Source organism: Micrasema longulum, unplaced genomic scaffold (assembly GCF_059751315.1).
Source record: "Micrasema longulum isolate JH-2025_06_02 unplaced genomic scaffold, ASM5975131v1 h1tg000174l, whole genome shotgun sequence".
NCBI lineage: Eukaryota > Metazoa > Arthropoda > Insecta > Trichoptera > Brachycentridae > Micrasema > Micrasema longulum.
In genome coordinates, this window is record NW_028277379.1 from 281,540 (window position 1) to 298,310 (window position 16,771).

The window sequence follows — 16,771 nt, forward strand, 5'->3', positions numbered from 1 at the left end:
CCAATTTTTATACTTCTTCTTTTACCAGGTAGTAATTCAACAATGTTTGTTTATGTCCAAATGCTTGCAGACTGGCTGGATTTCCTCCCTAGGGAGTTGTTCATATTTAAATTTATTTCAACAGAGAGGGAAATTTTTTGAGAAGGGGATATGGAAGTCTAGGCATTTTTAATTTTAAATGAATATTTCATAACCACTATGTCGAAAATCGAACCCGAGACCTCCTGCATGGCAGGCAAACGCACTGACCATTACACCACGGGGCCGACAACGCAACTACATACAACGAACGCAAATATATATTTATATATATTTTAATTTTTCAAAGTTTTATGCTAAAAATATTATTAACAATATTATTATAATTTAAAAAGGAGAAAATATTTTGTTAAATTAATTTAAAAACCCGTAATGGGTTATATTTATTTATTTATTTTATTTTTGCACCACGACAGGCCAGGAGGCCAAATTACAGTGGTGAATTACATCACAGAACACCCAGGCTTGAGAAAAATCACAGTTAATTTTTGTGTTCTCACCGAGAATCGAACCCGGAACCTTCCGTCTATGCTTCAAGAGTCTCGACCACTACACCACGGAGGCCGCTAATAATTTACTTTTTTTAATTAATGTCAAATAATTTTATTTATTTAAAAGTTGTGGTGCTAAAAAAATAATTTACTTATATCTATTCTCATGTAACTGAACCATTATTTTACTTTCCTTTTGTTTTAAAAATGCGCGTAAATGAGTTTCGAAATGACGGCACGAAACGCTTCTTCATAAAGTAACAATTTAAATCCAAACTATTGGTGTAACATGAAACCTAGCGTTTACCTGGACATTCGACACAATTTTCAGGCACGGGTGAGGCCTCTAACCCCGGACAGCATGTAGCGCTGGATAGCATCCAACCCCGGACACTCATCAGCATTATCACTCTCTCGCACTTATCGCACCTAATGACGCAGAGGGAACTGCATTGGTATTGCTACCCTGCCATTCCAGAAACTATGTTTGTAATTAAAAACCACTACATCTAATCAACGAGGACCTCATTATCTAATGAGACCATTGTCGTCTAATTCAATTGGTCCAGGTCTAATTCAACACGAATTTATTATTGGTTTTTAAGTATACAATCCAAATTAAGGCACTAAAAATATTTATTATAATTAATTTTGTATACAGTGTACATTACTTTAGTTGTGAGGCTTTATAAAAAAATATTCAAATCGTCGGCCTCGTGATGTAGTGGTTGGAGCATGAGCATACAAGAGGTCTCCGGTTCGATTCCCGGCATGGTTGACATGAAATATTTATTTAAAAGGGTGTTTTTACATTAGAATATTTTATAATGCAGTGTTCTGTGCACTATGATGAAGAAAAAAGAACTACTTTTAACGACGCCGACGTTACTAGTTCTTTCAAATCAACAAATAATACAGTGTTGTAATAGATTTCCGGCTTCTGGAAAGCCAACTCACCTTTCAGCGAAAATCTCCGACGGTAAATTGTGACGTCACGGGCCCAATAATTTCAAAACAACAAAACTCATAGCACTGATAATACGATACATAAAATATTAAAATAATTTGGCTAAGTTTGATAATCCATTAACAAATAATTAAACCATTTTTAAAAACACTGAACTTCCACATTGACGAAAACCCGTTTAAATATATATAGAGGTAAACGTTGTTTTGCGCCGGTTCAATTCACGCCGATTTACAATAACGCCGATTAGTGCCGCCGGCGTGAGATTCTTCGGTTCGGCTGACTCCAGACGACAGTAGGCGCCGCGATTCTAATAGCAGACACACTTGTACACGTTGTTTTATTATATTACCGTGTACGCGAGGAGCCTATTGTGTATGTGAAATTGGTTCTAAGTTAGTTTTCGTTTTGTTTTTAAGAAAAATAAAAAAGTGTGATTATATTTTTTATTTTATTATTATTTAAATTAAAAGACTATTAAAATATTTGAAGTTTATGCTATGATTCTGCAAGAAAGGAAGCAACAATCAAAGCAAATGCAAGTGGATGCTTTTTCCAAAAAAAGTGTGAGAATGTAATTTAGTACCGACGAACTGGTGAGTTAGTATTTACTATAAAAAATGCCATATTTATATCAAGAGATATTTATTTATTTTGTAAACAAATTAAAACTAAATTAATTTAATACATTTATAATATATTTTGAATACATCATGTATAGGATAATGCCGCAACAATGTTGTTGCGGCATTACCCAACGGCAACAATATAAACAAATATTTTTAGAATTTTTACACGGAACCAAATCTTATATCTTCTATTATATTTGTGTTCATTTTACGCCGGTGTCTCTCGGAACGAAACCCAGGCGTAAAACGACGTTTGCTGTATTTCCATATTCTCTTCTCAAAAATGTTCCGCCTTACTGTTGCAATATATGTAAATTTATTATCCGTCTCTTACGGCGATTTTTAGATTGTCCGGGGCTAGGCGTCTTTCCCCTACTGGTAAAACGCACGGGATGTGTAGGTAATGGATGACACTCCTGAGGGTTGAAGTAAAAGGGGGGTCGTTAACCTTAAGTGCATTAACCCCCTCAAAAAGATATTTTGCAGACATAAGGGGATGATTTTGATCCTGTCGGTCAAGCGCGCATCCATTTCTGGACCAAATGAAAGCATGTTCAAATTCATGAAAGCGTGTATAATTCAAGACAAGTAAGAAATGCCGAATCAATAACAAATCTAGCAATAGCAAAGCATTGCCGGGTTCAGCTCGATTTTATTTTAGTGATTACTTAACATATTTTTAATTATTTTTTTTTATCAATAAATATATTTCCATAAATGATACATGTTTTTTTATACTAATACAAATCTACTTTTATACATCTAGTAAATGTTATAAATGTAACTCTCCAAAAAAGATATTAACTCTTGTGCTTGGAGAGTGACTCACACTGTTATAGTTATTTATTTATTAGAAGTTGTATAATTTGGAATATACGAGTACATGAGAAAATTAAACTTGTAGGATATAAAAAGAAAAACAGTAATACATTAATACGAATTAAAATAGAATGCAGTTTTTACACGGGTTCAAAAAAATCTTTAAATTTACTTTCAATTTATTTATTGATGTATTAGTTTTAATAGTTTTTAGTACATTGGGGAGATTACTTTGAAGACAAAGCTATTTTGATCATGACTTGTGCAAAACGTAGGGATTTTAATATCATTTTAGTATCTGAGTGACTTATTCATCTCAAATTCTTTTATTTTTTCTACTTTATAAATGTGTAAAATGAAATTTATTTTATAACAGGTGTCTACTGTATGGACTTTGAATAATTTATATAGAATTTCCGTATTGAATGTTGAGTGTTTCATTAAAATTACTTTAATAATTAATCTTTGTACTATTTTAGGAGGGTTAATTATATTGGCATATGCACCACCCCATCCAACAATACCATACTGTAATAAAGATTGTACAATTGAGTAATAAGGTGTTTTAAAATTATTGATTGTTAAAATATTTCTTAATCTAAAAAATACGTATTTACATTTTCTAATATGTTTAACTGATTCCCTAATATGGTCTTTCCATTTTAAGTTTTGGTCTATGTATACACCAAGATATTAAATTTTATCTGTTGTATCCAGTACTGAACATGTTAGATCGCAGTTAGTTTTGTTGCAATTATTACTAAATCTAAATTTGTGTAAAAAATGGGATGATTTTTGTCTTTTCCGTATTTAAATTTAAATTTATTCATAACGTCATAAGCCACTAAATTTACTGAGTTTCAGTTAACTTCCTCAACTAAAACAACCGTATCATCGGCATATCACATATAACATCGTATATGATTGGGAACAAACAGGACTTAAATATCAATATTTCTCTCGGAACTGGCTTTATTGAAAAGACCAATGTAACTAAATACTTGGGACTATTTATTGACTCCAAACTTTTATGGAGCTACCAATTTGGGCACGTAAAATCAAAAATAGCACCCGTAACTGGCGTATTGCATAGACTTCGAGGCTTGCTTCCTCATTGCGTTTTGTTTGTCATCTACTACGCTATGATTCATTCCCACCTATCATGTATATAGGGTTTTGCCAGCAAAAATCAGATATCGGTAATACAAGTTCTTTAGAACATGGCTCTAAGAAACATTATTGGACTTAAATGGGATTCCCATGTCAAGAATATCTACCGACAAACAAATATACTTCCTTTCAAGGTGCTGCCACTGCATGACATAACCAATACAATTTAGAATATCATAAACTTTTCTGCTCACACAAATTTAAAATACACATTTGGTCATGATATTCACAACTACAATACGCGTTACTCGGGGAATCTTCATGTGTCTAAGTTTTGCTCAGCAAAGTTCGGCAGTAGGTCTTTGGAAGATATTGGCCATTCCGAATATAATAAACTGCTTAATGAGCTAAAACACGAAAAATCGAATAAAAAATCCAGAAGGGTCACAATAAAAAAATATTACTTAAATCTTTTTGATAATGATAGTAATTAATGTAATATATAGATGGTGTAAAGTACTGTATTTTATGTTTCTTATACAAAAATATTTTCTTACTATTTCGGATGTAGTAACTATGTATGATATTATGTAGTCAAGGTTCGTAGGTTTTCACGGCCTTCAGAATACAGATAGTGTTTTTTTTGGGTTATTATGCCGTGTTTGTGGGCTTTGTATTGCCGACGTTTCGGAGCACATTGCAGTGTCCATCTTCAGGGCTGAAGATGGACACTGCAATGTGCTCCGAAACGTCGGCAATACAAAGCCCACAAACACGGCATAATAACCCAAAAAAACACTATCTGTATATTATGTAGTGTCACAAAAATGTTTTTTTATGTACGGTCCCAAATGAGTTTCTTTAATAACTCCTGGGAGTATATGTACTTTTGTATTACATGTTTTATTATTAATAATAATAATAAAATGATATCCTTTTTTAATTTGAACTTTGACTTAATATGTCATTGACATAGATAATAAATAGAAGCGGACCTATCACGGTACCCTGAGGTATCCCGAAAACGCATGTCTCAATTTGACTATACGTGTGCTTTATTTTTACCATTTGAGGTCGTTGGAATAGATAACTTGTAAGCCATTCAATGGCTTTACCATCCATTCCCACACTCTTTAATTTTGATATAAGTTTTTGTTGTGTGATATACCATCAAATGCTTTTTTTAAGTCGATAAATATATCAATACACTTTAATGATTTATCCAATAAATTATGAATATATGTGGATAATTTTGCAATATGGAACTAATAAGTCAAGTCTTTATGTCATGTTGTTCTCGTAAAGATGGGGAGTGTGAAGTGAGATGGATACGACCTTTAAAACTAAGCAGGAGTAGACTAAGGAAAATATTGTTTATTTTCCTTATTAGGAATCGTTTTTTTAATTTCCAAGATTTTTATAAGAGAAAAATAAAAAAGAAGCGGTAAAAACGAAGTCGATTTATAATTATTTTACTGTATGGTGTATTTACTCGCTTGCTATTTTTATGGTTACACAATTATTTTTTGTGACAATTAATTATGTTTATGTCAAACAAAGATCAACGGTACAAGACGATAAAAATTAATAATGGGTTTTGACGTTGGCAGATTAATTAAACCTTGTTTAAATTCGTACTGAAAAGAATAAATAAGTACCTACCTTGCTTTTAATTGACAATACATTTATCTGGTTCTGGTGGATTTCTGTCCCTATCTATGATGAGATTAAACCATTTCAAGTGGACAAAAAATCAACATTATCAGTAATTAGTTGAAATATTGATGAGTTTATAATTATATTTTGATTGATCACATGGTATTTACCGAATTAAGTTTACTGGCAATAATAAAGCATCCATTGAAAAATAAATTCATTTCAATGAGAAACATTAATTTAATAATAAAATATAAATATAAGATAGCTATAAAATAACAAAAAAATAGAATATCCATAAAATATTGTTGGAAATAAAATTTAAATTTACACTTTTAGTTCGAATTAAGTTATAAAGCTCCAAAGATAAGAAATTGTGGAAATAAATAGAATAAAAAATATTAGCGATAGAATTTAAATAAATCAGCAGACATAATTTAAGAACTCACCCTTATTAGCCCCCTTAGTTGGACGATGTACATTGCAATAAAACAATAAATATTTTTATAGAATAGAAGCCAAACAAATGTTTTCAATTACTTTTTTGGATTTAAATGTACGTACATTTAATATATAATATAATATTTAGTTTTATATAAATGTACCTTACACTGTATTATATTTACCAGTCTGAAGATGACAATTAGATGGTGAAAGCGCTAATTGGTCAAACAAATTTGTGGAAGTGTAATGAGTATTTTAATGTGTAACTTATTATACAATAAAAGTTATTATATCATGTAATTTTTAGCTTCAATCAGGACGACAGAAATAGATCAATTAATTAATTCATTCATTTAAAATGGCAATTAGTAGTTATTTACAAAAATGTAATATTGTATTTGTTTTAATTAGAGTAATGCAATAAATATTGACTTGTACCTAAACAAAATATTATAAACAATATTTCCAGTTTGTCTAAAATTTTTTGTACACATGCGAGTTTGCCTACAATTCAAGAGGTCTCGAGTTCGATTCCCGACATGATATGAAATATTTATTAAAAAGGGTATTTTCAGAAAAAATATTTCATAGGCCCTGTACTGGTCCCTGAAGCGTAAGACTGATCATCTTACCTCCATGTAAAGAAAATGATAAAGATACGCTGCGATTGGTGTACCAACGCAGTGGCCTATATACCATTAGATGCGGAAAAGTAATGATGATGATGATGTTTTAACAGAGATATAGAAGATAATATAGAGGTCTAGGCATTTACAAGGCTTATGACCTGTCATCGGCTGTCAAGTGGCCACTTTACACACTGCGTAATATTCACCATTTTGCGTATGTTTGAACATCAATTAACGGTTTAGCTCTTTAAGTTCACATACTCGTAGATCAACAGGTGGAAGAATTGAAAGAATGATGGGCAGAATGATGGGCAAACATAGGCAGAATGGTGAATGTTACACAGTGTGTAAAGTGGCCACTTGAACCAGCCTATGACAGGTCGCAAACCCTGTAAATGCCTAGACTTCTATATTCCTTTTAATAAAATGTTTTTTTTTTTGCTCTGGGATATTAAAATATTATGAAATTAGTTCATTTAAATAATTAATGTTGAAGATATTAAAACTCTTATTTATTAAACTTATTAATTTTAAAGTTATTAAGATTTAACCAGCGTGTGGCGTAAAAGTGTTTTATTTATTTTAAGTTTAAAATATTTTTTGACACAGTAAATGCCGAAACAATAAATAATATGATAACCTGTATAAAAATCCTTTTCTATCAAAGAGAAGTAGTATTGCAAACACTTGGTGTTGAAATTGTCAAACGCAGTAATAACAGTTAATAACCTTTTAATAAGTAGTGCTACATGCATGATTGTGGCGTTTATCATCGGAGTTATCATCGTCGGAGCTATTTATTTAGCGAAAATTTAAAAATAAATATATATTAATCTGATGTTATCAAATTTATAAAATTACAATCATGGACATAGACTAGGCAGTGAAATAGTAGAGTTTAATTCAATAAAAACCGCGACACATGAAATTGAACATTTTAAAATAGTAACTCGGGTTATGGTCCCGTGGCTAGTGTTGCGGACTCACGGATAAGAGGTCCGATGTTCGAACCCCCCTCTACCCCAACTTGTTCTTTTTGCTATTTAAAACTCGTTGAAAATGGCCCCAAAAGTCGAAATATTTGGGTAAATGATAAGAACGCAAATGTTTCCTTTAAAAAAAAACATTTATTGACAAAAAAATATTGCTATTTTGTATGAGTCAAACTGATAGGAAGACCCTCGGTTTTTAAAACGGATTCGGGTATGAGGAGGAAGATACTTTAACTGTATAAGAAATAGAAAATAAATATGCAGTTTAGTATGTAGGTATACGGTGGGCTATTTATGTTTAAAAATAAGTATAATTGCACATATTATTTTTTTAGAGTTCCCTAAAATTATTTCTGAAAGATAATTTCAGTAAAATGGCAGCCGCGGCTGGCAATGATAGCAGTAAAATTTTGCTCTACTGCTTTTATTGCCCCTATCACTGCGAGTTTAATAAATACATTACATGTAGGGGTTATATCGGATATTCTCATTCCTCTTTATGACCACATTGCAAACACTTATGGTAGCAAAATTGTGCTTACTCATATATATTTTTTAATTTATTTATTTATGACAAAATACAAGGTTTTTTAACTTTACGTATTACATTTTATTACATATTTTATTTGTACGAAATATTCCCAATCAGCAAAAGTGCTGGTATGAGGGGATATTATATATAATAACACAATAGTTTATTTTTTTTTAAAATAAAATAACATCACATATCACTCGTCACACGGGCTGTAAGAACTGTTTTATTTAGGTGTTTTTTAAGTACGTACATGTTTTGTATATTTTTTAGATCATTAGAAAGTGAATTGTAAAAATTTATTGCTGTATACAAAAAACTGTTTCTTTTTCTGTTGGTCCTAGGTTGTTTGCAAGTAAAATTATTTGATGCTCTTGTATTTATTTTATGTATGTTGTAGTTAAAATTAAATTTAATTTTTGTCTTTATTTTATTATTTTTCATCTTAAATATCATTTTTATTTTTATTAAACTAGGTTTTACCTGCGGCTTCTTCCACGTGGAATAAGGTAGAAAATATTTATATCATTAATTAGCTGTGTGTTAACCAATAAGATTTTTTGTTTATCGATAGGAAAATTCCCGATAGAATGATATGTTTAGCGTGGTTTAAAAAAGTTTGGTCTTACAATTATTATCGCTATGAAAGAAATATGATGGTCCGTTAGTCCATGGAGACGTAGCATCGTCATTCACTTCACAAATCCAAAATCCTACTACAAAACTAAAACGAAAAGCAAACTAACCTTAATCACAGTTTTTTAGGGCCAGACCGCGAAACTTCAGATAACCATTCTTCATGGTGAGCTTTAAAAAAAATCCTATTAAAATTTTTCCAAAAAGTCATTTTTAGATTTTTTTAAAAATGTAATCTTAAAATGTAGTAATTCCTTAATTTATCGGACAAGCTGTCCCTCCACAAACTACTACCCTTCTCCTACCCAGCCGCTTCCCTTGTTCGCGTCTGGTGCGCATCGCTTCGTTGGTGTAACACGTTTTTATCGCAATTATTTTTTTGTCGGGGAGGGGTAGAGGTTGCGAAAGGGATGCTAGTCAGAGAATCAAAGATTTACTCTATTTTGAAATCATTTTTTAAAAAAAAGTTTTTTTAACGACTTTTTGGAAAAAAAATACTTTTTTTTTAAAGTTTACCATGAGGAATGTTCCTCTGTAGTTTCGCGATCTGGCCCTGAAAACCGTGTATATATATTTTTTTGGTAAATAGTATAAACAAAAATATTGTCAATTTCATTGACATAAGACAATAATTTAAATTAGGTTAAATATAACAAATGTAAAAGATAAGAAATCAAAAAGATCTAATCAATAATGAAATTAATTGAATATCTGCTTCACTCAATATTTTTATGATTTTTGACTTAAATTTACATACATTGTCATAAAAAATATCAGCCTCGGTAAATCTATTGTTATATTGCTCGCATGTCCTAGGTATTGTAGATTGTTTTAAATAGTTTGTTGACGCGTTGTCTGTGTAAAACAGAATATTTTGTCTTGTCGGTCTAGATGGCACACGGAATGGAAGTCTTTCAAGTAGATTAGGGAAATCAATGTTATTATTTATTCATTTGTATACAAATAACTGGTATAACATTACTCTTTGATTTCGAAGAGATGTTATTTTATAATACTGCATACTTTCAGCATAGCTAGAGAAGTTAAGGTTTGATCGGTAGTCGACCTGTTTTAAGGATTTTTTGAGGACCCTTTCTAGTCTATTAATACTTATTATCTAGTAAGGTGACCAAATAGGAGTAGAGTATTCTAGCTGATGTCTCTGCATGTTTAAATGGTTTCGATACCCGTATGATAAGTGCGACCATTTTTTATCGTTTTTTCGGGACAGATTCAATATGAATATTAAACATTAGTTGCGTATCAATAATACCACTTAAGTCGAGAATTTGACTATCTGTTTTAGAAATAGGGAATGTTTTTTTTGTAGTTGCAAATTATTTGTACCTTGCTTTTGTAATGTGCAAGGTTTTATCGAAAATATTTATCTTTAGATTATATTCCGTTGACCTTAACATTTTTCACCGTAGATAACAATAATAAAAATTTAAAAAAAGCAGAATCAGAATAAACAAAATAACTCAAAATAACTTAAATATTACATTAACAAATAATAAAAATAAAAAATCGTAAAAGTTTGACACAAAAAAACAAAAGGAGCTAGAAACCAAATAACTCAGCCTGCTTGATCGTCCCTGTAATGAATCGAACAGTCTCTCTTCGTGTTTCATTACAGTTCAGGAGCTCAGCTAGGTTATTAGTCCCAGCAATCCGAGTGTTTACTTTGCATTCAAGCTCCCACCTCGGCCTATCAAACATTGAACAGTAAATAAGATGTTCCACAGTCTGCTCAGTGATGCCATCACATGGACAGCAACTATCGTCTCGGAAATAGAGAATGTTATTGAAAGAGTAGGAAAAGCTGACCGTCGTTTGTTTGCGCGAAAGACAAAATAAGTGACATTTACTTACATTTAGTTCTAGTAAATTTTGCTTGCAATACTGAAAAAGTCTGTCGAGATCTTCTTGCATTTTTGTGCAGTCAGTGAGAGATTTAATACGGGCATAAATATTCATGTTATCGGCAAAGGAGATGTAATTACAATATTTAAAACATTTGTTTATGTCATAAAAATATGCATTAAAAAGTAAAGGGCCTAGGTGAGAACCATGTGGTACACACCAGAAGATATGATTATATAGTGTGATTTATATAAAGCAAGTCAGTTATAGAAATTGAAGTAATTAATTTCAAATTGATTTCTTTTGACATACAAGCTTATACATACCATACTCATTTTCAATAAATGTTACTCATTGTTGAAATAATATACTTGTATTTTTTTCGTTGTACTTTATTTAACTCGGGATGAAAATTAAGTATTCAATTTTACTTTCCACCTCTCCGGTTATCCCCATGCAAAAAAATGTCGATCGGTCGCTGCGTTGAGACGTGAAGAAACAAACAAACAAACAAACAAACACACTTTCGCATATTAGTATGGATTATTGAGAACCTGCGAATTTTCGCAAAATATAACTGATAATATATATTTTTTTAAATTACCTTGGCATCAGGCTGCGATTTGCCAGCCGCCGCCTTCATCATGACGAGTGTGGACTGCCGCCTGGCGCCACTGGACGCAGCAGCAGCTCTCCGGCATCACATCCTCGCTCCTGGCATACTCCTGCACTCCTGGCGCGGCCGTCCTCTGCGTGAGCCACCTTCAGACTGCCATCACAACTGACCGACTTCACTTGTACACACGGAATTCAACCGAGTTCCGAATTCAAAACACTTTATCAATGAACAGTTCGACCCGGAATCTGAGTTTCGCACTTTTAAAGTAGGGTAGAATTCGATTTTTTTTATTTAAATAGACACTTGTTTCGCCAGTTGAAATTTTACGCGCAAATTTCTAAAAGAAAATATCTAATTTTAATAAAGTTATTCAAACCACGAACGTGGAAGATTTTCTGATTGCACTTTTTGTTCAAAAGTACTTAAGCTCTCGGAGTATAAAATTCAAGATTTGAATTTAGATAAAATTTACGATGGAATTTCAAATTTAAAATTTTACGCCAATTTCAAAACGTCTGAATAGAAATGAAGAAATTCAGAGATTTAAAAAATAAAGAATTAAATAGCTGAATTATGGAATGTTTTGTCAAAGATTCTTAAATGTAAATTTTACGCTTTTATTTGGAAAGAAGATAAGATTTTAGCCTTTACCTTACAGTGTCAAAAACATCCGCACGTTACTGTGCTGTGTAGTTATTACACATGCAAAAAATGATATATTTTCAATCGAAAAATTAAAAATTCATACACAATTGTTACAATTGTTTACAGTTGAAGTAAAAAGTCAAAGTATTTTAATATAATTGCTAAAAATGTGAAAAACCATTAGCTCATGCTCGTACCGCGGGCAAAAGAACCGCCCCTGACAAAACTCGGAGACCTACTATCTGGCGTCTGGCAGAAGTACTGGCAACTTTGCTGTTCACTAGTGCGACAAGTGAAACGTCTCTCGCGCTCCCGTATAAACCTGCTGTATCAAGAGTGAGATGTTAAGACTGTGTGAGATAATTGTATTTTCGATACTTTTTTACTTCTTACTCCGCAACACGTGACACATTGGTAAACTTAATATTGTATTGATGATTTACCTCAGATTTTTGATAAAATGCTTTTTCTGTTCCCAATAAATATTAATTATTTAAAAATATATATTTAAACCGATACGTAAATGTATAAAGTATACAAAAATGTATGTGTGATAAAATGTGTTGATAAAAAAATTACGCAGGAATAGCGAAAATCTTTACTCAAAATCGATTATGTTTTAAAAGATATTAAAGTTATTAGATGCAATGTGTACGTAAAGGGGTAGTAAAATTTGACAACATGAAGCCTGAAAATGATATTGCTTAATTAAGTATCAGATGTTAGGTGTTAAGATAAGTTGTGCCTGTTTTTTTTCCAAATTTAAAAATGAAAACTAAAATTTAAAAAAAATCGTAAAGGTTCGTTTAAAAGAAAATTTTCGGTCTACAAGCTATTGTGTTTGATTTTACGTTACACAGCGTTATTTGATTACAAGCCTTTAAAATGGAATATAAGTAGACATAAATAAGCATTATCTAGGCATCTTTTTTTTTACTTGTTGGTTAAAACGGACAGTAAAATATAATTATGTATTTAAATCAAAATAATTATTTTCAAAATTAAATTGATAATGAAAAGCTAGAATTTTAATCAAACCACACGATTCACTAAGTTTTAATTGAAGTTTAGAAAAGCATTTTTTAATAATATCAATTGGAGGTTTAAATTCAAGAACAGTGTTCATACCGAACAAACAAACGCACATTTAAAAAGAAAATTATATCGGACTGGGTGTTTTTTTATTCAAACTACGCTTTATATAGCTTTCTCGTCAAGTTCAAATTAATAATGATGCCAACGGAAGTCTGTATCCCAAATTCAAATGCTTCATTTGTTATATTTTTTATTATGTACATATTAACAATGTTTTAGACAGATTTTTAAATTAACGATTCTAATTAATTCCATCTTGCTTGTAAGGATTATTCTTTTGGTACAATTGCGGAATCGAATTACAGGTGACGGAAAAGTTTTAATGAAATATTTATGTAATTCAGAAATATTTATGCTTGGTTGAATCGTAATTATAGTATCAATATACAGTTTTAAAATGAGTTTATATTTAATTAGATGCTTGGTACATACCTGTAATAAATAAATACAATGAAGCGTTATTATTATCCACCACCATGTTCTTATCGGTAGCCTGTGGCGCATAGAGCACGGTGTTGGTTAATCAAATGCAGCGTATATTGATAATCTGTTACATGAAGGTAAGGTTATCGGTCTTACGCGTCGAGTGCCAGTTCAGGGCCGCGATTACAAACGCTACGTATCTTCACTGGTGTATATTGAGACGGTATAAAGAAAAATCGATATTTATGTACGGAAATGTGTATATTTGTATGAAAATTTAAAGAATCGTCATCGGTTATCTGTAATCGAACGTGTTCAGAAAAAAAATGTACGCATATTATATTTTTCATACAGATATATTGCAGTCAAAAGATCACATTTTGAATTGATATTTAATTAAACTTTTCAGGAATCGAACCGAACGAGACTGACTTATCTCCACTCGATTTCTTTTTTCGGATTTTCACCTGAGAGTAGCCGAAAATGCTAGTCCAGAATTCTGATTATATTTCACACACAGAATTGCATTTTTCATCCGCCTGGACACAGAAAAAGGGCATTTTTAGTTTACCATATAGCCGAGCAAGTTTCACATAAAGCGTACTTATATTAAAAATGTAACGTATGTTTACTTATATTGTGTACAGTATGTGTGGGGTTCGAATTGTCAGTAGGGTCGCATGTGACATTTTGTTGGAGGGTGTGATTCGATAAAATGTTGCGAACGCCCAGTTGCATTCCACCGGCAACACTCCTGACTAGTTCAATTCGTTAGCGTCCATGTCGGGAACCCTGAGCAATGGGATAGCACTCATAACGGTGTGATCACAGCAGATAACGAGAGGATGAACCATGAATACCAGCTAAGGGAAGGTAACCCCGACAGAAAAATCCACCAGAGAAGTCAACGGAAAACCACTCATATTCATATTTTCCCAGGAATCACTTTGTAGAATTTACTCGGCATATACGGGGTGTGGCAGAAAAGTAACGAGACTGGGAACACTGCAAGCGATCTGGCAACACTGCGTTGTTGCCCTTTATAGAGCGCGTGTATCAGTAACCTCCCATAGCCCAATGCGAGTTTCAACTCCTTACGTTAACCACGTGATTTTTGTGGCTTTTTGGTTGTGTATCACGCAAAATGGAACAGCGGAATTCGGAGCAACGTTGTGCCATTAAATTTTGTGTTAAGCTTGGATAATCGGCAAGTGTGACGTTTGAAAAGTTAAAACAGGCCTACGGGGAACATTCTTTATCCCGAGCACAGGTTTTTCTGTGGTACAAATCATTTTTGAAGACGAACATCGTTCAGGGAGGCTTTCAACTTCGAAAACCGACGAAAATATCAAACGTGTGAACACTTTTGTGAGATCAGACCGTCGGTTAACATTAAGAATGTTGAGTGAACAGTTCAATTTAAACCGTTTTACCGTTCATCAAATTTTGACTGAACATTTGCACATGAGAAAGATCTGTGCCAAGATGGTGCCGAAAAACCTCACAATTGAGCAGAACTCCTCTCCCTCTCCATAACAGAGTTTTTGACCTCTAAAGTTATTCCTGTGGTTCCCCAGCCCCCCTATTCACCTGAACTCAGTCCCTGTGACTTCTTCCTTTTCCCTTAACTGAAAAATGTCCTCAAAGGACGTCATTTCGTGACTTTAGAAAATATTCAAAAGAGTGTAACAGACATGCTAAAGACCATACCGGTTGAAGACTTCCAGCGTTGCTACCAACAGTGGGAACAACGTCTCCATCGGTGTGTAGTTGCCCAAGGGAACTACTTTGAAGGGGATAACATTGATGTTTGAAAAAATCTGTCTCATTACTTTTCTGCCACACCTCGTGTCCGAGTATATATAAGAGTAGCGCAGGACAGAGATGCTTTCGCTGTAGTGATCGCAAACGTCTGGGGACCGACAAGGCACCGCAAGAAGAAGAAGAAAGTATGTTTACTAGGGATGACAGATTTAGAAATATATTAAAATAAGCTGAGGTAATCGGCTAGTTTCATCGTTCACTGAGAATAGGCTGGATCTGGGCGCAACTCTTAGATATTTTTTTGTAAGTAAATTTTGAAGTCGAATTAAATGCAGACATAATTGTCATTTTAATAAAACGAACGCCTAGATGTGAAAATAATGTCGCTAGGTTCTGTTCTATTAACAAATGAGAGTATCTAGGCGTTAGAAAGTTACCACTCTAAAAAAATATTTTTTATATATATTTTTTCTATCTGTTTTACTATCTTTTCGGGTGTATGTATCGAGACGTTAAAGGAGCCGGCTTTGTAGTCGATCAGTAGATACATACAGACGATCGTTAAGCGTACCAAAAGTCATACAAAATTCTTGTTCAAGCGAGCATTTCTTGCTTGAATTGGAATCATTGAAGTTTATAATCGCATTAAAGTGAGCACTTTTTATCACAGAAGCCTGTTTAAAATATAAATGAGAACTATTTTAAATGTTAATGATGTAAGGAACGCGGACTAAATTGTTGCAGTCATTCATTGGTTTGTTTCGATCATATAATGTAGATATGACAAGTAGGTAGAACATATCGAGGTAGATACAGATAGTACAGAAGTTAAGTATACCGTCTCGATATATCAGAAAAATTCGCCGGCTTGAAATCGTGACGTAGCGGACGGTGTAAATTCGAAGATTCGGCGGGATTTCCAAAATTACAAAACTTAAAAAAATCATGATACATAAAATAAAACCATAATTTTTTTGGCTGAGTTTGATAATCTATATGCAAAAAAAATTTCAAACCACTGAACATTTTCATTGCATCGACAAAGATTTACCCTTTTTTAAAGTCTTTGTTGAAATGTTCAAGAACGCCGAACGGTACCTACATGTGAACATTTTGAAACGTTACAAATCTGTCAATTAGCAACTGGCGCAAAACGAAATTAACGCCGAACATGTGCAATGCTGGGTGCAGACATACGAGTAAACTCCATTTCCCAGCGTTGATTTGGCATAAATAACGATTAATCAATGGAATTATTTTTGAAAAGAAAATTGGATCGTGATTTGAATTTAACCTTTTAACTTAGGTTCTAAGTTCAAAGTTAGGTCTTGAAATTTTTTTGTTTATTTTTGTTATTATTACAATTTTTTATTATTTTTATTTATTTTTTTTATTTACTTTTTTTTAATTAATTTATT

General features: G+C 32.4%; 1 protein-coding gene across 1 annotated transcript in view; it reads right to left on the reverse strand.

Moving 5' to 3' along the window:
• The window catches only part of LOC148283963 (transient receptor potential cation channel trpm-like), a 280,960-nt gene that overhangs the window by 258,876 nt on the left and 5,313 nt on the right, over positions 1–16,771 (reverse strand). Inside the window, exon 2 of the mRNA XM_088242886.1 lies at positions 11,412–11,763. Within this exon, the coding sequence (XP_088099012.1) occupies positions 11,412–11,453 (42 nt within the window). The 5' untranslated portion in view covers positions 11,454–11,763. The remainder of the gene's footprint in view (positions 1–11,411; positions 11,764–16,771) is intronic.